At 33.7% G+C, this 25830-nt stretch overlaps 2 protein-coding genes across 3 annotated transcripts in view; one reads left to right on the top strand and one right to left on the bottom strand.

Annotated features, from left to right (window-relative positions):
* The window catches only part of LOC127729483 (protein GPR107-like), a 51334-nt gene extending 47026 nt beyond the window's left edge, over positions 1-4308 (top strand). Inside the window, exon 15 of one of the 2 annotated variants that reach the window (XM_052237316.1) lies at positions 464-4308. In XM_052237316.1, the coding sequence (XP_052093276.1) occupies positions 464-629 (166 nt within the window). In that variant the 3' untranslated portion in view covers positions 630-4308. The remainder of the gene's footprint in view (positions 1-463) is intronic. The other variant, XM_052237317.1, reaches the window with a different exon arrangement.
* An 11162-nt stretch (positions 4309-15470) lies between these two features.
* LOC127728923 (nose resistant to fluoxetine protein 6-like) overlaps positions 15471-25830 on the bottom strand; it is a 29842-nt gene continuing 19482 nt past the window's right edge. The window contains exons 12-17 of the mRNA XM_052236503.1: positions 23832-23852; positions 23364-23487; positions 20158-20344; positions 17805-17947; positions 16241-16288; positions 15471-15607 (exon numbers count right to left, since the gene is read on the bottom strand). Of these exons, the coding sequence (XP_052092463.1) occupies positions 15482-15607; positions 16241-16288; positions 17805-17947; positions 20158-20344; positions 23364-23487; positions 23832-23852 (649 nt within the window). The 3' untranslated portion in view covers positions 15471-15481. The remainder of the gene's footprint in view (positions 15608-16240; positions 16289-17804; positions 17948-20157; positions 20345-23363; positions 23488-23831; positions 23853-25830) is intronic.

Below are 25830 nucleotides of genomic sequence, written 5' to 3' on the forward strand. Positions count from 1 at the left end.
ACGAAGAAATGGAAGAAGTGTAAGATATTATCTTATATATTGTCTAGCCTGTGACCTCTTCCCTGTGGCCATACCTTCAAGTTCCTCAAGATAGTGATGGAGGATGTAGAAATGGAAAAAGTCCATAAATTTACATTATGAATACTGTATATTTGGAAATTATTGCGATGTTTTTATTATTGTGAAAAATGCGACTGGTTGTAATCGCAATAACTTAAAAGCTCGCATTTTTGAATTTTTATATGAATGAACCAGGATTTTTCTCAATATCTCAAAAATTAAAATCTCATTTTGGTCTAAAATAACAAAATTGCAATAGTAAATGCAAACAATAATTTCTGAATTTACGGTATAGGGTTTAACATGTTTGCACACAATAAGAACAAACTCAAATTGAAATGGAATAAACTTTCTTCATCCTTTGTTTAACCTGCCTAAGTATAGATATATTATTATGTTGCAGGGTAACACAGTCAGGGACGTATGACAATATCACCATTAAAGATATATTATTATGTTGCAGGGTAACACAGTCAGGGGCGTATGATAATATTACCAGAGTGAATCAGAAGTTTGAAGAAGGGGGGACAACTCCAAAACAAAGGGAGAGTAGTCATGAATATGATTGATTTGTGATGGATTATTTGTTATCATGGAATATAATGGTGTGTATTGTACATCTTGTTTGCTGCTCAGAATTATATGTAAATTTATTATGTATTCATTCTACTGATCAGAGGGAACAAGTTAAAGCAACACTGAAAATAAAATGCTGACTAAATAACAGTCACACAAAGGAAACAAATATAAATAACTTTCAAATTAGCATCCTTTACAGTAAACATGTAAAAAAATTGTAAACAATCGATACCAATATTTTGTTTACCAATTTCTTTTTGTTCAGATCTATTTCTTATTAATAACACTGTTGTAGATATGTATGGCAATCACTTTTTTATGCCTGCATTATATAAATATTTCTTTCTTTAAAGTTACCTTTTTAGTCCCTTACTGACAATTTAGAGTTATGGTCCTTGGACTTAGAAAATTCACTTATATAATCAGTTTTCCACACTTTTTTTCGTCATACTTGAAGATATTGACTTGATATTTGTTATATACCGTAGTTTAACCATGACAAGTAATAGATCAAGTTAGCATTTTGTTCCAGTACAATGAATTTTTAACTGGTAGGGGCTGTGTATTGCCATACAATACTCTCAGAATGCTTGTTGTTATTGTTTTGATAATTCACTGTGAGTTGTCCCTATAAATATTCAACAAAAACATGAATGCTAGATTTGTTGAGGAGACGAGTAATGTCAGCCAGTTACATCAGCTATGAGCAGAACTCACATTGTGTTGCAAGAACAAGGACAATGCTTTTAAGAGTGACTCATAATTGAATAAGTTTTTATACTGTTTAAAACTTAAGAAAGAGTTAAAACAAATTATTTTTAGGATGGCTTGCTGATGATAATACTGAATTGGTATATCAATACATTTTTTGTAGTATGGACATAAGTAATCAACTATTTTTTTTTTTGGTAAACCTTTATATCTTTTGTCAGTATTTCCTGTCTGTGATTATTATTGGAATCCTCTCCTCTATAGTATTATAAAGTTTAGGATTTCTGTGATTATTATTGGAATCCTCTCCTCTATAGTATTATAAAGTTTAGGATTTCTGTGATTATTATTGGAATCCTCTCCTCTATAGTATTATAAAGTTTAGGATTTCTGTGATTATTATTGAAATCATCTCCTCTATAGTATTATAAAGTTTAGGATTTCTGTGATTATTATTGGAATCCTCTCCTCTGTAGTATTATAAAGTTTAGGATTTCTGTGATTATAATTGGGATCCTCTCCTCAATTGTATTATAAAGTTAAGGATTTCTGTGATTATTATTGGAATCATCTCCTCTATAGTATTATAAAGTTTAGGATTTCTGTGATTATTATTGGAATCCTCTCCTCTATAGTATTATAAAGTTTAGGGTTTCTGTGATTATAATTGGGATCCTCTCCTCAATTGTATTATAAAGTTTAGGATTTCTGTGATTATTATTGGAATCCTCTCCTCTGTAGTATTATAAAGTTTAGGATTTCTGTGATTATTATTGGAATCCTCTCCTCTATAGTATTATAAAGTTTAGGATTTCTGTGATTATTATTGGAATCCTCTCCTCTGTAGTATTATAAAGTTTAGGATTTCTGTGATTATTATTGGAATCCTCTCCTCTATAGTATTATAAAGTTAAGGATTTCTGCTGCTTTGTTTAACGAAGAATTATTATCCCATTTTTGAGACCTTTATTATGTAGTCAATTCTTAAAGAGGTACACTTTAAGCTCTCTTCCATGAATACTTTCTAAGATGATAATTTAAATGTATATCTACCATCAATCATGGGTAAATTTATAAATGACTGGTGTATGAGTTATATTAAGTCAAAATTTTATTAATGACTGGTGTATACATTGTACAGACATTGATTCTGATATAAATAATTTCACCTTCCTGTTCATTTCATCTAAATTTTGTAATTATATTGTTGTAATAACTTTGTATTTTTTGAAAACACAATAGATTGTGTATATCATTGTGTGTTTACTCAGCTTTAATCTCTTTTGAAAATGATTAGGTTGCATATGAAATACATCAGAGTAGAATTTTTATCTATAGGTCTGCAACTTTTGAAAATTCCTACTTTCAAACTTGGAGACATCGTGGTCAATTTACATTAATTTTACATTGACGGGACTAAAAAATTTGCTTAAGGTAGTATTTAATGAATCAGTCTACTTTGACTCATCAGAGGTAATAATGCATTGATTAAACGGAAATTTTACCTTGACGGAGAAATTCATTTGACTCATCCGAGTTTTCGACACAACTAGGTTCAACTGTATACTATTCATAGAATTGTAAGAAAATCAAGATTACAAAGTAAGTTGTATGTGGATAAATCTTGCTGTTGTTTCTTCTGCTTGTATAGCCTGCTCACTAGGGACTTTGACCAGAGTAAAACATACTAGTCCATTATTTATTTCATCATAGATTTATAGATTTTCAAGTGGGAAACTATGTTTTTTGTCTCTCCTGTGACGAAGGTAGCAGTACTTCGTCGCAGTATGAGATACATCAGTATTACTATCCAGCGGCGGCTGCGGGGGGCGTAAACTATTTGTTTAAAGCTTTATATTTCAGAAGTTAGAAGACCTAAATGCTTCATATCTTGTATGCAGATACCTTGTGTTACAAAGTTTCTGTTTGTCATATGTCCAATGTCCTTGAGCTCAATAATTTTCATGGTTCAGCAACTGCTTGAACAAAAATTTGAGTTTTTAGTCATGTGAATTCTCACTAAATATGAGTAATAGGATAACCGTATTTGGTATATGGGTTCTTTACAATGTCTACATGTCCGTCAGACAGGGTTCACCTGACCTCGACCTCATTTCATGGATCAGTGATCAAGCTTAAAGTTACATGATTAGGTATGTTACTCAAATACTATAAACAGTTGGTCAACTATATGTGGTGTATGAAATGACTGTAATGGGTACATGCCAGTCTGGCAGGTTTAATCTGACCTTGACCTCATTTTCATGGTTCATTGGTTAACATTAAGTTTTTATACGACCGCAAAAAAATTTTGCAGTCGTATATTGGTATGACATTGGCGTGGGCATCGTCGTCCGAAGGCACATTGGTTTTCGCACTCTCACTTTAGTTTAAGTGAATGGATCTCTATGAAATTTTACCATAAGGTTCAATACCACAAAAGGAAGGTTGGGATTGATTTTGGGGATTATGGTACCAACAGTTAAGGAATTAGGGCCCAAAAAGGGGCCAAAAATAAGCATTTTTGTAACTTCCAGACATAACTTGTGTGTTAGTGTATGGATCTCTCTGAAATTGTACTGCAAGGTACCATACCACAAAGGGAATGCTGGGATTGATTTTGGGGGTAATTGCCTCAAAATTTTAGGAATTAGGGGCCAAAAAAAGGGCAAAAAACAAGTATTTTTCTAGTTTCATGACAATAACTTGTGTGTAAGTGTATGGATCTTTCTGAAATTGTACTACAAGGTTCCATATCACAAAGGGAAAGCCGGGTTTGAGGTTGGGGGTAATTGCTCTAAACGTTTAGGAATTTGGGGCCAAAAAGGGGCCAAAAAACAAGCATTTTTCTAGTTTCCAGACAATAACTTGTGTTCAAGTGTATGGATCTCTCTGAAATTGTACTGCAGGTACCATACCACAAAGGGAAGGCTGGGATTGAGTTTGGGGGTGATGAATCAAGGGGGTTCAAAAAATTTGGGGGGGGGGGATTTTTTTTTCTTTAAAATTTTCCATTTTAAATTGGTTATTTCTGATTTATATATAAAAGCAAATAATAAGGATATGGTTTGAATAGGTAAATTAAAAATTTTTATGTTCTTAGACAACATTCATTCTGTGTCAGAAACCTGTGCTGTGTCAAATATTTAATCACAATCCAAATTCAGTGCTGTATCAAGCTTGAATGTTGTGTCCATACTTGCCCCAACTGTTCAGGGTTCGACCTCGGCCGTCGTATCAAGCTGCGCCCAGTGGAGCATTTTATTTGTGTTTTGGTCTGTTTTTCAAGTACTTTAAGCAACAGGTCAACTATATTTAGTGTATGGAATGATTGTAAGGTGTACATGTCTGTCTGGTAGTTATCATCTGACCTTGACCTCATTTTCATGGTTCATTGGTCAATGTTAAGTTTATTTTTGTTTTGGTCTGTTTCTCAATTATATTAAGCAATAGGCCTAGGTCAATTATATTTTGTGTATACAAAATTGTAAGGTGTTTGTCAGTCTGACAGCATTTTAATATCTGACCTTAGTTTTTGTAATATTTTTAGTTAAACCTTTATCTTTAAGACTTTCAACATAAAATCAATGGTCAGCAAAGCAGGCTAGACATTTCAGCGTGTGCACTCTTGTTATTTATATATGAAAAAGAATTAAATGGTAGAGAACTGATACTGGTTTTGCTTGAGATAACACTAGTATACCATATAAAGAGCATTCTTATCTAGATGATTCAACCTGGTTTTGTGTCTCGCCTGCGATGATAGTCAGAGAAAGCGAGACATAGAGATAACATTCCAAGGGTGAGGGCGTAAACGGTTTTTAAAATTTTATATTTCAGAGAGTAGAAGACATGGAGGCTTCATACCTTGTAAGCAGATGCCTTATGTTATAAAGTTTAAGTCTGTCATATGTCCGTTGTCCTTGACCTCATATTCTTGGTTTCAGTGACTGCATAAAAAAAAAGAATAGTTTTTTTGTCATGTAGGTTGCACTCATTATGATTAGTAAGATAACTATATTTAGTATGGGGTCATTGCTAGGTCTACATGTTCATCAGACACTATAGCAGTAGGTCAACTATATTTAATGTACGGAATGATTGTAAGGTGCTTGACTGTCAGACAAGGTTTATCTGACCTTGACCTCATTTTCATGATTCATTGGTCAATGTATTCCTAGATAAGTCTGTTTCTTAGATACTATAAGCAATAATGTCAACTATATTTGATTCATGGAATGATTGTATGGTGTACAAGTCTGTCTGGCAGGGTTCATCTGAGCTTTACATCATTTTCATGGTTCCTTGGTTAATATTAAGTTTTCATGGTTTGGTCTGTTTCTTATATACTATTAGCAATAGGTCAACTATATTTCATGTATGGAATAATGGTAAGGTGTACATGTCTGTCTGGTTTGGTTAATCTGATCTTGGCCTCATTTTAATGGATTTTTGATAGTGATAAGTTTATTTGATACTTGTAGTAAAACTTTATCTTTAGGACTATCAACATAAAATCAATCATGGTTAGTTAAGCAGGTGAGACATTTCATGCATTCTTGTTTAAGATAACACTTGTATTCCATACAGAGATGATTCTTATCTGTTCAATCACTGTATATGTATTATGTTGATATAATTGTAACTCACTTAATATATAAGCTTGATGATTAGTTGGGATGTGCATGTTTTGATATACAAGCTTTACTACTGAGAGGAATATTTTGTTCATAGTGAATATTTATTATGTATAGATTGTTTTGTTGTTGAAATTTTCTCAAATGTAATTTTATGTACTTTAAAATGATAATTAAATCATTTAAATTAAAATAAAGGCTTTGATTTTTTAATGAAAGAAAATAATATTGAGGTCCAACAGACCTTAAGTCTTCTTTGTTAGTTAAGCCGTTGGTCACCTGTTTTAGAGAGAAATGGTATATATCAAGGTCTATATAATTATTGTCCCTTTCCAAGCTTGCACTTCCGAAGTTGATAATAGTTTCTGTCCCTATATGTCCTTCCATCAATTTTTTTATATAAAAATAAGATGTGTTATGATTGCCAATGAGACAACTATCCACCAGAGTTAAAATGATGTAGATGTAAGCAATTATATGCCACCTTCTCTGCCATCTACAAAGAGACTTGTTTGTGAGTGCTCAACCCTCCTGTGTCCATGTGTTAGCCTGAAACTCATTATTACTCAGGAACCGTTTTACAGATTTTGTGTCATGGATTAATACCCCATATCCTATGTTTTTAGCTCACCTGGCCCGAAGGGCCAAGTGAGCTATTCTCATCACTTGGCGTCCGTTTTCCGTCGTCGTCGTTGTTAACTTTTTACATTTTGAACTTCTTCTAGAGAACCACTGAATGGAATGGAACCAAACATAGCACGAATGTTCCTTATGAGGTGCTGACCAAGTGTTGTTACTTTGAAGCCGATCCATCATCCAAGATGGCTGCCAGTGGGGGACTTGGTTTAACATAGGACCCTATGGGAAATACATACAAATGTCTTCTTTTAGAGAACCACTGAATGGAATGAAACCAAACATGGCATGAATGTTCCTTATGAGGTGCTGACCAAGTGTTGTTACTTTGAAGCCGATCCATCATCCAAGTTTGCTGCCAGCGGGGGACTTAATTTAACATAGGACCCTATGGGAAATACATACAAATGTCTTCTTTTAGAGAACCACTAAATGGAATGAAACCAAACATGGCATGAATGTTCCTTATGAGGTGCTGACCAAGTGTTGTTACTTTGAAGCCGATCCATCATCCAAGATGGCCACCAGTGGGGGACTTCATTTAACATAGGACCCTATGGACAATACATTCAAATGTCTTCTTTTAGAGAACCACTGAATGGAATGACACCAAACATGGCATAAGTGTTCATTATGAGGTGCTGATGAAGTGTTGCCCTTGTTGCTGATTTACTGTTCAAGATGGCCACCATGATTTCTTATTAAATTACGGGGCCAAAATTTAACCAAATTTGGCCTCAATCATTATTTGGGTATCTGTTATGATTTTTATCTATTTTTACATGATTTCCAAAACCAAAGTAGAGTCAGGAGAGTGACACAGGCTCTTGAGAGCCTCTAGTTTTATTATATATATATTATCATATAACTATGGTTCTGGATTGTTATACAAACACACGAAAATCTTTGTTGTTCTACCCAGAAATAAAGATTTATTCCATTTCATAATCATTTAGTTTCAGTGTTTTTGTTCTCTCACTATGGCAGAATACAAGACATAGGGATTACAATTTGGTGGCCGCGGACAGAGTTAACAATTTGTATAAAGCTTTATAATCCTGAAAGTAGATGACACATCAGACATGGATGCTTCATTCCTTGTATGGAGATGCCTTGTGTTACAAAGTTTCTGTCTGTCATATGTTAATTGTCCTTGACCTCATTTTCATGTTCCAGAGACTGTTTGAAAAAAATGTCAAGTTATTTATGCCCCTGTCGCAGCAGAAGGGGCATTAAGTGATACCCTTGTCTTTCCGTATGAACGTCTTAATACTGGTTTCGGTTCTCTAATTATAGTTTGCCTCTTCCAAATGTTAGGACCAGTTTTTGGTGGAGTTTGTGTTGCTCAGTCTCTGGTTTTCTATGTTGTTTTGTGTACTGTTCTTTGTCTGTTTGTCTTTTTCTTTTTTATAAGCCCGTCAAAATTTTGACGGGACGTATTATATGGTTTACAAATGTCTGGCATCCGTCTGTCTGTCTGTCCGGCGTCCACATGTCGCACAGTAACTTGATAACGACTTATCCCATGAAACTTAACAATGTTGTTTCTTATGATGGTCAAACGATCTGTATACTTTTTGGTGAAAATAAGATTAAAACTTTTTGAGTTCGGGACTTTGTAACTAAAACAGGGGGTGTTTTTTTCACATGTCGCGCCGTATCTCGAAAACGATTTATGATTATTGCTTAAAACTTTACACACTTCTTAATTATATTAATCTAAAGAGCTGTATACTTTTTGGTGATGATTCAAAATTTTATTTTAGAGTTATTGATTTTTTTGTCGAGCCTGCAACTTTTGTCGCAGAAAACTCGACATAGGGATAGAGATCCGGCGGCAGCGGCGTTACCTAACTTCTTAAAAGCTTTATATTTTAAAAGGTGGAAGACCTGGATGCTTCATACTTTGTATATGGATGCCTCATGTTACAAAGTTTCCGTCAGTCACATGTCCAATGTCCTTGACCTCATTTTCATGGTTCAGTGACTACTTGAAAAAAAAGTTAACATTTTTTGTAATGTTAAATTCTCTCTTATTATAAGTAGTAGGATAACTATATTTGATATGTGCGTACCTTGCAAGGTCCTCATGCCCGTCACACAGTTTTCACTTGACCTCGACCTCATTTCATGGATCAGTGAACAAGGTTAAGTTTTGGTGGTCAAGTCCATATCTCAGATACTATCAGCAATAGGTCTAGTATATTCGGTGTATTGAAGGACTGTAAGGTGTACATGTCCAACTGGCAGGTGTAATTTGACCTTGACCTCATTTTCATGGTTCAGTGGTTATAGTTAAGTTTTTGTGTTTTGGTCTGTTTTTCTTATACTGTATGCAATAGGTCTACTATATTTGGTGTATGGAATGATTGTAAGGTGTACATGTCTAGCTGGCAGGTGTCATTTGACCTTGACCTCATTTTCATGGTTCAGTGGTCAAAGTTAAGATTTTGAGTTTTGGTCTTTTTTTCTAATACTATATGCAATAGGTCAACTATATTTGGTGTATGGAAATATTTTATAATCTATATGTCAGTCTAGCAGGTTTAATTTGACCTTGACCTCATTTTCACAGTTCATTGCTCAGTGTTAAGTTTTTGTGTTTTGGTCTGTTTTTCTTTAACTATAAGCAATAGGTCAACTATATTTGTTGTATGGAAGAATTGTTAGCTGTACATGCCTGCCTGGCATGGTTCATCTGACCTTGACCTCATTTTCATGGTTCATTGGTCAATGTTTAGTTTTCTTGGTTAATGTTAAGTTTATGTGACAGTTGTAATAAAACTTTATATTTAGGACTATCAACATAATATCAGTGATTAGTAAAGAAGGCGAGACATTTCAGTGTGTGCACTCTTGTTATTAAAAAAGGGGGGTTTTTACATGTCACGCCGTATCTCAGAAACGATTTATGATTATTGCATAAAACCTCACACACACAAGACGATGGGCGTATCATGCGTTCGTGGCGCAGCTGTTTATTAACAATGGCGTTGTCAGTTTATTTTAAACTAATGAGTTTGAATGTCAGTTTGGCATCCTTTGTCTCTCTTTTATGAAACTTATTCACAGTGCTTATTACCGCAAAACACAGATTAAGTTCGATTGTGGGTTGCATCACTTCTACCCTTGAGTTATGCCCCTTTATAACATTATACAGAAGTGGGGGCATTATCTGTGTCCCATGGACACATTATCCATTTATATGTAAATATGAAATACTCCCTTATTATGAGTAATAGGATAACCATATTTGGTATTTAGGATCCTTGCAAGGTCTACATGTCTGTCAGACAGAGTTCACGTGACCTCAACCTCATTTCATGGATCAGTAATAAAGGATAAGTTTATGTAGTCAAATTCGTATCTTAGATACTTCAAGTAAGTTTTATGGTCCATTGGTCAATGTTCAATTTTGGTAATTTGGTCTGTTTCTCAGATGAATAAATAAGCCAAAACTATTTCGCGTAAGAAATGATCGTAAGATGTACATGTCTATCTGACAAGGTGTGTGCACTCTTGTTTTCACTAAAAGTAGAGTTGAACATTTTGGGGGTTTCAAAATCAAGTTCCTTAATTAAAAACTTAAGTTAAAAAAATGATTGATTATCAAGTATGAGATTGAATGAATGAATGAATGAATGAATGAATGAATGAATGAATACTAAATAGAGAGTGAAATGAGAAGATGACTAGAGATTATAACCAGTGCTAACAAAGTTCAATTTGTACAAGTCGTTTACAAAGCCTCAAAAGAAACTTTTAATACTTGGTATTTATAGGTGCACACTACAGAATGTCTATCTGTAAGTAGTGGTTAAAATCAATTCACCTTTTCTTTCCAATATTCAACTATTCAACTATATACAAATGTGAACCACTTGAAACTTTTGAAAACATACCTCATATTCATATTCATGTTTTTTTTTGTTTTTTTTTTTTATCAACGTAACGTTTTTGGGATAAAGTCTGTTTCTCAGATACTATAATAGACGTATTGCATTATTCACTCAGATACTATAAAAGGCTATATATCATGACAAGTGCGTCTGGAATAACCTTCATCATGCAGGTATTTTTCGAAACTAAAAGCACAAAACCAACATGGTACAAGCTGTTATTAGCATATAATTGTATTATTCATGTTGACTATGTACTCGAAACTCATGAAAAAGAAGAAATCAAGTTGGTAAAGAGAAAGATAAACAACACCATGTCATAATGGTAAAAAGACGAATAGCAATCCACAAAATAGTACACATGAAGTCTAACACTAACTCTAACCCTTATATATTCATACGCCAAATAAAAATTAAGCAGTGCGAGTCCTGTCTAATCTTATAAGGTGACACCAAAGACTAAAAAAGGAGGTCAGGATTGTGGTTGGGGACAAATGGATGCACCATAAAAAAAATCGGAAGATACCAAGAGACCATTAAAAACTCAGATGTCGAAGAGAAGCTGACAACTCCATGGCAAAAATCGAAAAACAAAAGGCAAACAAGACGAGTCCTTAAAAAACTGCATAGATAACTAAAGACTGAGCATCACGAACCCCACAAAAAACAAGGTTGATCCCAGATGCTCCGGCAGGATAGGCAAATCCTGCTCTACTTGTGACACTCGTCATGTTGCTCATGTTACGTACACATGCTTTTATAAGTCGCAAGTGTTATCTAAACAGGATGGCGTTCATTAAACATTTGAATTGAGGACGCCTGTTGCTGATTCTAATTCTAATTCTACGGAATGTATTTCTACAAAGCGAATTATTTTATAAATGTGCAGAAATAAATAATAAATAAACTTATGATTGAAATGACAGTTTTTGGCGCATACCAGTATATGTTCTGAAAAAATAAGGTACATATAGATATCTGATTTACCTGTGGCAGTACCATGTTACTCGTGTCAAAATACATTGATGAGTCATATTAAAAGAGATGAGATACCAAAGGAGAGTTAACTAACCTACATGGTCACTAAGAAAAACAAATCAACAGAAAACTACGTAAACATCAGTATATATAATTCTCTAAATAAAACAACATCTCGTCCTAAACAATCATGACATATTTGCCACTGGACATTAAGTAACCATCAATCAAATTTAAATCAAATGCACAAACTATTGGTGTTATAAATCCCTCACCCTAAAACAACGCAAAATCCACATACTATCGGTAAAGAGATTTACCTGCTCGACCGTGTGAGACCCTCTTGGGTAGTCAAAGTCGTTAAATACGCCTTAGTAGTAGTAGGAATTCCCTGATTATCTTAACTGTATTTGGCAAAACATTTTGGAATTTTTAGCCATAATGCTCTTCAACATTATAATTTATTGATGCCTTCTCATTCTTTAGATTCGAGCGTTACCGATCAGTCTTTTGTAGACAAACTGACGCGCGTCTGGCGTACACAATTATAAGCTTGGTATCTTTGATGAGATTTTTGCCCTAAAATTTGCCCTAATATGAGAGTTCGATTTTTTTTTCAACATAGAAAACATTTTTTTTTCCCGGTATAAACAACACCAACACGTATATTTGAAAACAAAATAGATCAACATGCAAAAAAAGAAACATTTTTAATTTATAGGATGCGTTTATTTAAATTTAACTATTTACGTCTCAAAATAACACGTTCTTATGATTATAAAATCCATTTGTTTATACCAAAACTAAATATGAAATACGATAGATAAAACCATCATCATGATGTTTTCAATTCATTATTCAAAACTGCAAGATTCTTCAATTCATAATAGGAAAAGTTGTACTTGACAAAAAGATCATAATTTTTAGAACTAATATCGATTGTTTATGGTAGTACCGAGAATCTGTATGCCTCTTACATCCAGTACGTTGGAAATTTGAATGTTTTTATACCAGTATTTTTAAATTATAATTTTTTTCCCTTCTTTCTTTGTTATGAGATAACCTATTTATTCTTGTTCCATATCATTGTAACATTGTACAAAATTATTCTATATAAATCAACCTAGGTAAACCAAATATGGCTCTCATCATACCTTTTCCGTAAACCAAACGACCAAATAAGGCTCTTATCATACCTCCTAGGTAAACCAAATAAGGCTCGTATCCTACCTCCTAGGTAAACCAAATAAGGCTCGTATCCTACCTCCTAGGTAAACCAAATAAGGCTCTTGTCATACCTTTTCTGTTAAGCAAACGACCAAATAAGGCTCTTATCATACCTCCTAGGTAAACCAACTTGTGCTCTTTTCATGCCTCCTACGTAAACCAAATAAGGCTCTTATGACAAAATTTACAATAACCTGTGTACATTGTTTTATTTAACGCCATTTTGTCCCAGGTAAGAGTTGTCTTTTTGACACTCTTCCTACATCTTTGTATTACAAATGTACTACCTGTAACGTCAATATGTTATAGGCACCTACGTTTTAATATTGTATTTATATTGTGTCATAGATCAAACTTATTAGTTTAATGTATGTTTACTTGTTTTTAATCAAATGTCTTTTTAATCGAGTTAAGCAATTTCAATTTTATAGTGTGTCTTTCTATATTGTAATTATTGTAATGTTACACTACTGTCTCATGTTAGGGTGAAGGTTGGCGCCTGTTAAAACGTTTAAACCCGCTGCATTTTTATGCACCTGTCCTAGGTCAGGAGCCTGTTGTTCAGTGGTTGTCGTCTGTTGGTGTGGTTCATAGGTATTTCTCGTTTTCGTTTTTTAATAGAAAAAACAAAGGTTATGGGGTACCCATCCATGACACAAAATCGGTAAATGAACAGCAAAAAACACACAAAAAGCAAAGGAACAACGCTTTTATTGCTGTTCGTCATTTCAAAGTCACAGTGAGACCTTCAACACGAAGCAAAAAAAAAAAACTCTCACCTCACTGCAAGTTTAAGACGGCCCCTAGCACCGGCTTGAGCGGAATGCTTTGCAAAAATAATTTGGACAGACTTTGTAAGATGTAACACCATTTAATCGGACCCGGTCAAAAAAAGAACATACTGGAAAGTAGTACATATTTAAAACAAAATAAGCATAAGGGTAAATCTTAAACTATGTAGCATATATTTTAGTAATTAAGGTATATATAGATTATACCGTTGGTTTTCTTGTTAGAATTGTTTTTCACTAGTCATTTTGGGGCCCTTTATAGCTTGCTGTTCTGTGTGAGACAAGGCTTCTTGTTGAAGGCCGTACTTTGACCTATAATTGTTTACTTTTTAAACATTGTGACTTGGATTGAGAGTTGTCTCATTGGCACTCATACCACATATTCTTATTTATATAGCATTAAATGCACTTTAAACCATGCTTAGAAATTATGTTTAAAATTGTGAACAATTGCAATTTTCCATAGATACTTTAACAAATTAAAAAGAATATACACAACTAAAACTATTTGTAAAACTTATTTTCGGTAGCATTATACATAATAACATTTTTGTACTAATTTTAAAGAATTACCCAAGGATAAAAAATATTTCTGGCTGTTCACAAATGAGCATTTACCAACTCTTATGTGCATAGGAAATTTTATTATTCAGTGTTTAGAAATAAGATCCAGGTGGAAACAAAATATATAAATGATATTTTATTATTATGAGATATGTTGTAATAGTTATATAAGACACATGACGTGTTAGGCTCTGATCCCGTCCATAACATTATGTTTTTTTTTTCAATCATATTGTGCATATTGTTGTTGTAAAATGATGCCCTTTATGGGTTCTTGGTTTAATAGAATAAAAAAATTCTTAAAATTCTAATAACATTTGCAATATCAAACATCAAACATAGGCTTTAGAATCGTCAGATATTTCTTTTATTTTATATCAGGTTAACTAAAATTATGAATAATTTGGTAATTATCGACATTACACAATAAGAATAGCTTTCTCTGTCTTGAATTTTAAAAAGTACAATAAAAGGAATTTTGGATTATATATTGTTAATATAAGATATTGTTAATATTCAAAATAAAGTTGCTTGACAATATATTTTGTAACCATAAACATAATTAAAAGTAACACATATCAAAATGAGGTCAAACATACCGAATTTATAGCGCAAGATTTATATTGATCAAAAACACATAAATTTTCAAATAACAAAAAGTAAATCAACAAAAATACCGAACTCCAAGAAAAATTCAAAACGGAAAGTCCCTTAACAATTGGCAAAATCAAAAGCTCAAACACATCAAACGAATGGAAAACAACTGTCATATTCCTGACTTGGTACAGGCATTTTCTTATGTAGAAAATGGTGGATTAAACCAAATTTATATGATACCCTAAATAAAAAGTGAAAACTATTTCAGAAAATTATATTTGTAAAAATTAAAAATAGGAGTTAAGATTTGGGGTCAAAATGTTATTTCCAACAACCGCGGATCTTAATTAGGAACTTAATGTATATAAGTACGTACTTTAATAAAACAATACTATTTTGGTATACAATATTGTCTTTCCATGACTTATACAACCATGAAATGACAGTAAAATGCCGAAATATGCAAGATCTTGACATGCTAATAAATAACAAAGGGCACTGACACCCATGACCCCAAAAAAAAAAACCCATTAAAACAGTAGGTATATATAAATGAGGCCAATTACATACGTTACAAATAAATCATTTGCCTAAAGAAACAAGCACGATAACTGATGTTTTAATTTGTGGTTTTTCACAGATCTCGCTCAAACACAAATCGTGAAATTAGAAATATTACAACACAAATTAAATCTAAATCAACGAACAAAGACTTATGTCAAAATATATCAGCGTGGAAACAATCGAAAGTATTATTTTATATCATTGTAGATTTTTAAAAGTTAAACGAACATGTTGTCGATTATCGTTTCCGTTCTTCTTTCTTAAAAATGACTCTTTCTAGTCCCATCATTGGTGATTCAAATGCCAGCGTTGTCACAAAAGCTGCCATATATGACAAACCTAAATTACCAAGGAATTGATAAATCTGAAAAATATACAAAATGTTTACTTTTCACAGCTTAAAAATGTTCATCTCGGTATAATTTCATCAAATGATTACAATATACTACGTCTTTTATTATATGAATCCATGTCTTATTCATTGTTGTTTGTACATCTTTGTTTGTCGGAAGGTAAGGTGTTGGTGGTAAGCGTTGTCTTTTGTGTTGTTCATTGTTGTTTGTACATCTTTGTTTGTCGGAAGGTCAGGTGTTGGTGGTTAGCGTTGTCTTTTGTCTTGTTCATTGTTGTTTGTACATCTTTGTTTGTCGGAAGGTCAGGTGTTGGTGGTTAGCGTTGTCTTTTGTCTTGTTCATTGTTGTTTGTACATCTTTGTTTGTCGGAAGGTCCGGTGTTGGTGGTTAGCGTTGTCTTTTGTCTTGTTCATTGTTGTTTGTACATCTTTGTTTGTCGGAAGGTCAGGTGTTGGTGGTTAGCGTTGTCTTTTGTCTTGTTTTATTTTTGATAATTCAGGTATCATTTTTATTTCATAGGTTTGTTTCTAAGGATGTTGAAAGCTTAGCTGGAAATTCATTTTAACACACTTGTCTGCTTTCACTATTTTGGTTCCAGTTTAATGCAAAACTTTTTATTTCTAAATTTAAATGTGTGATCTCACTTGGTAGTGTGTAGTTATGTCTTGTTTTTTTCTATGGGGACTAGGGGGCTGAATAATATAAGTAATTCATGTACAGTGATCACTAGCCTGTCAACACTGAGATTGTGACTTCGAAACGCTGCTAGTAGCAGGTGCGTTCGATTCCGATCACAATTGACCTGGATTGCCAGTTTTCCTGCCAAAAATCGATGGTTAACTCAGAGTATCAATATCCAGGTACATGTTATATAACGAATAAATATCCAGATGCATGATGCATCACGAATAAATATCCCTGTCCATGATATATCACATATCAGCACCTTCAAATTGTTACATTATACATCACTTATCAATATCCAAATTCAGGATAAATATCGTTTTTATCTTTTTAATTCGTTTAAGACTTTCGTTGATAACTAAGAAATGTTTTAATGTTAACAATAACTTAGTAAACATAATTCAATTTCGTCACGGTACACTCAGGAGTAAGAGACGTTATTATTTTTTTTTGAAATTGGATAGAAAATGTAAAATTTTGAAAATTTACTCTTTTTGTGACCCCGACGTTCTTAAGTTTGTACATGATACATCACGTATCAATATCTAGGTACATGATAATCACGTTTCAATTTCCAGGTACATGATACATCACGCATCAATATCCAGGTACATGATATATCACGTGTTAATATCTAGGTATACCACGTATCAATATCTATAGATACATGATATACCACGTATCAATATATAGGTATATGATAAAACACGTATTTTAAAATATCCAGATACATGATATACCACACATTGATATACAGCTACATGATATACCACGTATTAATATCTAGGTACTCGATAAATCACGTATTAAGGACTATTAATATCCAGGTTCAGGATAAATCACGTATAAATATCCAGGTTCATTATATACCACGTATTAATATTCAGGTACATGATATACCACGTATTAATATCCAGGTACATGTGCCTAGTCTTATAACAATAAAGTGTTGGGTTTTTTGGTTTTTAGTAAATGGTCGTCCGTCTTATACTGACTTGTTGCTATTGTTATATGCCGGAGCCTATGCTTATTGTCAGTGTTTTTCAATTTGGCATTGCTTTTGTATTGTCAAAATTGCCTATCATTAAAATTTGTTGGTTTGGTTTTTGTTTTTGTCAGTGAACGCATGTCTAGTATTGAGGTACATATTGTCAAACTATTTTTTCTCTTCAAACAATAGTTATAAAATGTGTCGGTTTTGTTTTGAGATTTTGCAGTGAACGTATGTCTAGTATTGAGCTATATATTGTCAAATTATTTTTTTCTTTTCAAGCAATAGTATTTAGACTCTACTTGAGTTTTAACATCTAATTAAGATTGCCATATCGTCTATCATTTTTATGGACACATACTTACATTGTATCAATATTCAGGTATATGTGCCTAGGCTTATGACAATACAAGCATTGTATTTGTGGATTCTTGTATGCCAAAAAAGGAACATAACAAATCACTGTTAGTCTGCCAATAGCAATGCAACGATATAGTATAAATCCCTACGATTAAAGAAAAAAAAAGACTCACATATTCACTGTCAGTCAAATGAAACATTCTCTGGTAGGACATGATATAATGCATCATGATGATAATATGTACAAGGTATGCCATGTAAGTCAGTCTGCTTAGTGGTATAAAACCCTTCCATGATAGTATGACGTTAACAAATCCTGAAACAAAGGGTTAGTGTTAGTTTTACAACAGCCTTCAATAGAAAGAAGAAGATGTGGTGTGAGTGCCAATGAGACAACTCTCCATCCAAGTCACAATGTGTAAGAGTAAACAATTATAGGTCAAAGTACGGCCTTCAACACGGAGCCTTGGCTCATCCCGAACAGCAAGCTATAAAAGGCCCAGTTCATTGAGAAAACATTGAAAGTTCCGACCCAGATTTGAGGCGACAAGTTTCTATCTTAAATTGTAAAAGATCTCCCTGTGGACTTTATGGAGACCGTGTGAAGTCAAAGCCCAGTCCGTATAGAAAACATGGAAACTTCCAGCCAAGATTTTGGGCGACCAGTTTCTAATTCGAAATTGTAAATAATGACAACAGTAGTATACCGCTGTTCAATAGTCATAAATCGATTAAGCAAAAAACAAATCCGGGTCACAAAACAAAACCGAGGAGAACACATCAACTATAAGAGGGAAACAACGGAACAACAGAAACACTGAACTGCTACACAAACAAACGCCAACATACATATAGAATAACAACTGCCATATTCATGACTTAAAAGATCTATTTTGAAATAGATAAATTATATATCATTCGATTCCTCACTTATTTTTCTCCACGGATAAGTAATTTTATTTACGTACATACACTCCGTAGCACAATTAAAAACTTTCTATTCTACCAGCCCACTAGTTTCAGCGACACAGTTTCACTTTGAACAACAAATCGCGATCTCACATGATTTATATTCATGGGCTAATTTATGCAAATGAATAAGGAAAGGGATGATGTATGATTTATCAACTTGAATATGAAAATTTTACGATTTCAAAAGAGAAACAATTTCCATGTTGTCCATATGATCTAATCTATGACGTCATACATCACCAAGAAGGCATTAAAAGGCTGTGAGATTTCAGAGCAATCTCGGACTAATACGGAATAAAACCCTTCATTATATCATGCATATGTCGTTCACAAAATTTGACTAAAATGTGCAAATCTGTGGTATAAATACCTAAGACATGGTAATATGGTGTCCATAGAGCATGTCACAAATGTGCTTGTTAATATGACACACCAATTCCATGAATTCATAGTGTCAAAAAGCATATAAGAGTTTCTGATCAGACAGATAACACTTTTCAAGGATAGTTTGGTGTTTGAAATTTGTATATGCATTTGATAAGGACTTACGACTTTTCTATCATAATTTCTTATTCGTAAATCTATTAAAAATATGATTACCAATGGAGTAAATAAAATTGAGAAGGGAAATGGGGAATGGGTCAAAGAGACAACAACCCAACCAAAGAGCAGAAAACAGCACAAGGCCACCAATGGGTCTTCAAAACAGCCCTGGATGCGGGTTTCAGCTGACCCCTAAATAAAAATGTGTACTAGTTCAGTGAAAATGGACGTCACACTAAACTTTGAAACATATAAATGAACTAAAATTAAAAAGCATACAAGACTAACAAAGGCCAGAGGCTCCTGCCATGGGACAGGCGCAAAAATGCGGCATGGTTAAACATGATTTGTAAGATCTCAACCCTCCCCTATACCTCTAGCCAATAACCAAAACACACATCAATACTCACAGTAAAACTCAATTTAAAAGAAGTCCGAGTCCAATGTCAGAATAGGTAACAAAAGAAAAGGTAACAATAGAAACTGATCAAAATGACAATGATACATAAATTAACAAAGAATTACTAGCAGTTATTGACACGCCAGCTCCAGACCTCAAAGTCTCCATACATGATTTTAATTTACAAACTTGCTTTTTTAATATAAATAACGTCCTTTATCACAATTCGTCATGACATGTCGAAATTAATTTAAAATATTTAGAAGAATTAATAATATCTAACGATCCATTTAAAAAACCCAATGGCAAATATCAATGAAGCGCCGTTTCTTTGCTTTCGGTTTTGCCTATTGGGTATACGAATTATGTTATTCATGCACACATTACATGTTTTCAATTTAGATAAAACACTGGTCACATTTTGAAAGGTGTTTGATAGTGATATGCGGGTATTCTTTACTTCTATATATATTCTGTTTTTGGTTGTCTTTTGTATAAATTAACACTTAATTTGCAACTGACTTTTCTTGTTTTATGTACAATTATAATATCTCAATTATCAACTCTGTAATAGTATAACGTTTCAAGTCTTTTTGTAAATTAGATTTTACCTCCATAACCAGTTGCACAGGCAAATATAACCCATGCTACACACGCACCCCAGACGGTTCTGTGGACTGTATTGTATAGAGCTGACATTTCTGTAGATAGCCGTTCACCGTTCATATCATCATACAATCCGTACAGTACCGCCAGAGACACCCCGGTAGCTATACCCCAGCCCAGTAAATTCCAATACTGAAAGCAGAAATTAAACCTACATATGAGTTTCATTTAACACAACTGCAGGAATATCCATATTACTTTATGATATTCTAGAACAGTATATAATATACGACAATAGGAACGGATTATAAACGTACAACTATTCAGGACACTTCTTATATTGGTCCAGTCAGGGTTACTGGTTCCGCTGACTCTCGCAGAGTTTTAAACAGAGTTCAGGACAGTAATATCATGCGCGTAGCTACGTTTACGTCAAAACGCCCGGGCGTACACATAAATTTTGAAGAAAAAAAAAATATTTGAACCCAAATAAATTATAAGAACTGATTAAAAGCACACGAGCCTTGTATTTTTCCCAAAAAATCAATAGAACGACAACATTAAAATGGTGAATTGCTTTTTGACTATCTCTATATAAAGTTTTGATTTTTTTGTCGATTGATTGTTTACCCCACATCTCCTTTTAAACCAATCTAATTAAAATATATTTCTCTGATTTCGTTAGACTCATAAGAAAGGAGCATTCGAGTAAATATAGATATAAATTTTAGATTGCTTCTTAACATATTTTTAAGCAACTGTTTTGGGCATTTTTTTCTCTTAATATATTACCATTATATTCCAGATCAATACAATGAATAAATTTAACTGTAAAAAACAAATTAGACTCTGAAAGAGACGCGAAAGGGATATTCAAACTCATCAATTGAAAACAAACTGACAATACCATGGCAAAAAACGAAAAACTATGAAAAGGCAAACAACAGTATACAAAACACAACATAGAAACATAAGACTTGACAACACGGACCCCACCAAAACCTGGGGGTGATCTCAGGTGCTTCGGAAGGGTAAGCAAATTCTACTCCACGTGTGCAAACTCAGTGATAAGTCTAATTCGGTAGATCACATTAGAGGAAAAGAGGACGGGATTGTGGTAATATCAGCAATTGGAACATATCCGTCGTCATTAACCTACTCGTTATGTCGAACGTAAAATTTTCGAAGGGATGATTTCAACTTCACCACTTAGAACTCTTGGTTCAGTAGCTTCCTTGTAAGCATCCACTATCTATCAAGGAAAAAGTTAAATCACAAAAATACTGAACTCCGAGGAAAATTCAAAACGGAAAGTCCCTAATCAAATGGCAAAATCAAAAGTACAAACACATCAAACGAATGGACAACAACTGTCATATTCCTGACTTGGTACAGGCATTTTCTTATGTAGAAAATGGTGGATTGAACATGGTTTTATAGCGCTAAACCTCTCACTTGTACGACTGTCGCATCAAATTCCATTATATTGACAACGATGCGTGAACAAAATGTCACAAATAGGGGTACAACAACAACACGAACCCCACCAAAAACTGGGGTTGGTTTCAGGTGCTCCAGAAGGTTCTGCTCCACACGTGGCACCCGTCGTCTTCATGTTATTATAAAGCCGTTAAATAGTCTAATTTGGTAGGTCACATTCGTGAAAAGGGAACGGGATTGTAGTTACGACATAAGGAACATATCCGATATCATCTGTATAACCGATATTCCATAACGGTCAACTAACTCGTGATTGCGTTCGTAAAATTTACGAAGTGATGATTTCAACTTCACCACTTGAAATGATGATAGGAAATGCAAGCTCTGGCATATCTTATCAACTGACATGTATATACTCCATATGCAGGTGCTGCTGGAATGTTGCTACATAGAAAAGAAAAGTTTACAATTGGAGGCTGAAATCATCTCCTTTGTCGTAAAGTTTTGTTCTGAACCGACCAAGTATGTTGCTATTGATGAGTTTTTAATGACATATGTTGGTATCTTTTTCTCAATAACGCGTGAACATCCTTGGGGTTTCGCCCCCAATCAGGAGGTCTTCTGTTCTGGACCTCAAAACCCTCGATGAGGTTCGGGCGTACACTTAAAAATGGCCTAGCTACGCCACTGAATATGCAGTTTTATCTTCAATGTATTGTTGTTGCATGCGATATTTCTGGTCATTTACTATAATTCATACAGTTGATCATTATTAACAATGTCCAGGTCACGACAGAACTATATTATTATGTACAATTAGGGTTAACATTCTGAATCTATAAGCAAGGGTCCTACATTTTCTCTGTCAACTTGGCGTTAATGCATGCATTTACATATCTTAATTCATACGTTACGCTAGAGCTGTTCACACTATACGGACTCCATGAACATGAAATCACGAATCGGTTGATCGATACGATGAGTCTGTGTCTTAACTCATTAGCGACATGTTTCGCCATATTAGATCTTCAAATACCGGAATAGTGGTCTGATCTGTAAATTTACCGTTTTTTTTCTATTCCTGATAGTGATATTTTGAATAAGTGTGGTTTCCTGTGTCGCGTGATGCAAGCATACATTGACTTGTAAATGGTTCACTTTTCAACGCACACGGTTTTTTTTCTTTTGGAGTTCATGTGATTTCCTCAGATTTTGTTTTTACTTGAGATTTTTTATGAGATTTGAAGTTTCAACATGGATAAACAACTTTTGCACATAGTTAAATTTATCCTTTTAGGAAATCAGTCTTTCCATATAATGTATTGTTGAAACACAACTGATTAATAAAGGCATACACTTTATTAGTTTGTCATTATTGCATATCGTACTATATAACCGATACCGGTATCATACTTTAAATTGATCATTAGGTCAATAATATTGCTGGATGACAGTCACTCCGAGATAACCAACTTATACTACAAATTCTTCATTTTTGACTTTTTTCTAAATACCGGTTTATTGATTCTGAAATTGCAATTTGATTAAAGTTTCATCCTTTAAACATGCATTTGTTTTGAGGCTCACCAAAATTCAATGTATATGGTTTAGAGTTGAAATACATTTGGTTTATAGCATAACGGATGGAGATGACCTGCGTTTTGTGTGCATACTATGGTAAGATGTTAATAGTTTCATCTGTTATAGACTATATAGTAGAATGCATTATGCTTTCCATTTCCAGAGATTTGAAACAAAGACCAAAATATACCTTGCTAATACGAATGTTACATCTCGTCCTATAAAGCAGATATCCGGTAAACATCCCCACTAAGTATGGACCCATTCTGCAGTAGGATCGAAAGTATATCTTATTAAAATGAGTACCATCTCCTCTGCAATAAGAGAAAGTAAACACTATTACGCAATGTATCTACAAGGTTTTTGTACATCAAGTTATGTAAATATTTCTAGCAGTTTTTATGTGTGACTTCTTCTTTCAAATATTCTCGTCTTTTTAATTTATCAATGTAAATCTAAATTATCTTTAGAAAAAAATGATATAACACACATTATCCTTTTTCCATATTTTCTAAAATAAATTGATAAATGAAAAAGATGTTATTTTATTGAATGAAAAGAACATTTCATACATTCCGTGTGTCTAAAGCGCTTTTCTGTTTACCTTCAAGAGGAACGATCAAGCCTTAACATTTAAAAGACACGGATATATTGAAACGTGAAAACTTTCGGATATATTATTAGTTACATAGTGTGCTAGTGACCTAATACGATATATATGGGGTCAGTAAATTCAATATGGGGTGAGAGCGAAACTCGAATCCCCACATGGAGTTTACTGTGTTTAGTGTGCTAGTGACCTAATACGATATATATTGGGTCAGTAAATTCCATATGGGGTGAGAGCGAAGCTCGAATCCCCATATGGAATTTACTGACCCCATATATATCGTATAAGGTCACTAGCACACTGTGTCACGAATTTATATTACCGATGTGGTATTTAGACTAGTGGCCTATCCAAGTGATTAAGTCTTCAATACTTAGTATTAATTAAGAACCTACTTCCATTGGTCTATACAAAAAAAAATGGCAACAATAACAATAACTTGTTAGTTTTTGTCTCGCCTTGACGGAGTCAAAAAGCGAGACATAGATATGCTGTTTCCGGCGGCGGCGGCGACGGCGACGGCGACGGCGTCAACAATGTATTACTTTGTGATTAGGTCAAATTTAAGGTGAACCACTAGTGGTTTGTCAATGATATTTGGTATGCAGTTGTATTAGTACAGGCACATCTCATTTCTATGGAGATTATTTGGCCCTGCCCCCTCAGTCATGGTCTATTGACTTTGAAACTTTTGCTTAGTTTACATGTATTAGTTTGTGGTTAGGTCAGTTTATGGGGAACCACTAGTGGTAAGTCAATGATATTTGGTATGCAGTTGTATAAGCATTGACATATCTCATTTCCATGGAGTTCATTTGGCTCCGACCCTTAGTCATGGTCTATTGACTTTAAAACTTTTGCTTAGTTTTCGTGTATTAGTTTGTGATTAGGTAATTTCAAGGGGAACCATTAGTGGCAGGCCAATGTTAATTGGTATGCAATTGTATAAACATTAGCACATCTCATTTACATGGAGAATATTTGGTCCCGCCCCCTCAGTCATGGTTTATTGACTTTGAAACTTTTGCTTAGTTTACATGTATTAATTTGTGATTAAATCAGTTTAAGATGAACCGCTAACGTTAAGTCAATGATATTTGGTATGCAGATTTATTGGCATTTGCAAGTCTCGTTTCCATGGAGATTATATATCCCCACCCCTCATCATGGTTCATTGAATTTGAAACTTTTACATAGTATACAAGTCAATTTTTGTGTTTAGGTTTGTTGAAAGGGAACGACTTATGACAAGTCTAAGGTATTTGGTATGCAGTTGTATTAGCATTGGCACATCTCATTTCCATGGAGATTGTTTTGCCATGTACCGTCAGTCATGGTTCATTGACTTTGAATATTTGCATAACTTACATGTTAAAGTATTGCTATTTTAATTTCAACATTTGCATTAAAGGCGAGACATATCTCTGTGTTAACAGTTTTTTATTTATGTGTTTTATGAATTTATTTCAATCGTTCATCATCAATTTCTTCGTTTGTTGAAGCCTTTCAGATTTTTCCTCAATACCGTGTTGTTTTTATAAAGGGACGCAACACCACTACTAAACGTGAATTGAAATAAGCCCCACCTACAAAACCCATATGAAATATACACGCGGTTACTTTTAACCAATCATATTCCTAGAAATGTATAGGAAACGTGAAAACGTTCGGAGATGTATGATAAAAAAACCCCATAATGTAATAGTCAAAACCATCGCTTTTCTGGATATACCTTAATCAGGAAGGCTAAAAGCCGAATATTTTGAAAGCCCATTATGTGTAAGAACCGAAACAGTTGAAGATTTTTATGACCAAAAAAAGACATGAAATAATAGCCAAATCCATCGAAGGTCAACTTTGGCTGAAAGAGTTAGAACCTTCGTTTTTGTAATAATTTATAACTCTTATAAACGGGAAACTTATGTTTTAAATCATGTCAGTAACAAAGTACTGACTACTGAGCTTATGACACGCTCGGGGACAGATAGTCCATCAGCAGCAATATCAGTGCTTGAGATTAGTTACTTATCATCACAGATTTGACAAC

The sequence above is a fragment of the Mytilus californianus genome, unplaced genomic scaffold, assembly GCF_021869535.1.
Source record: "Mytilus californianus isolate M0D057914Y unplaced genomic scaffold, xbMytCali1.0.p SCAF_2, whole genome shotgun sequence".
Lineage (NCBI taxonomy): Eukaryota > Metazoa > Mollusca > Bivalvia > Mytilida > Mytilidae > Mytilus > Mytilus californianus.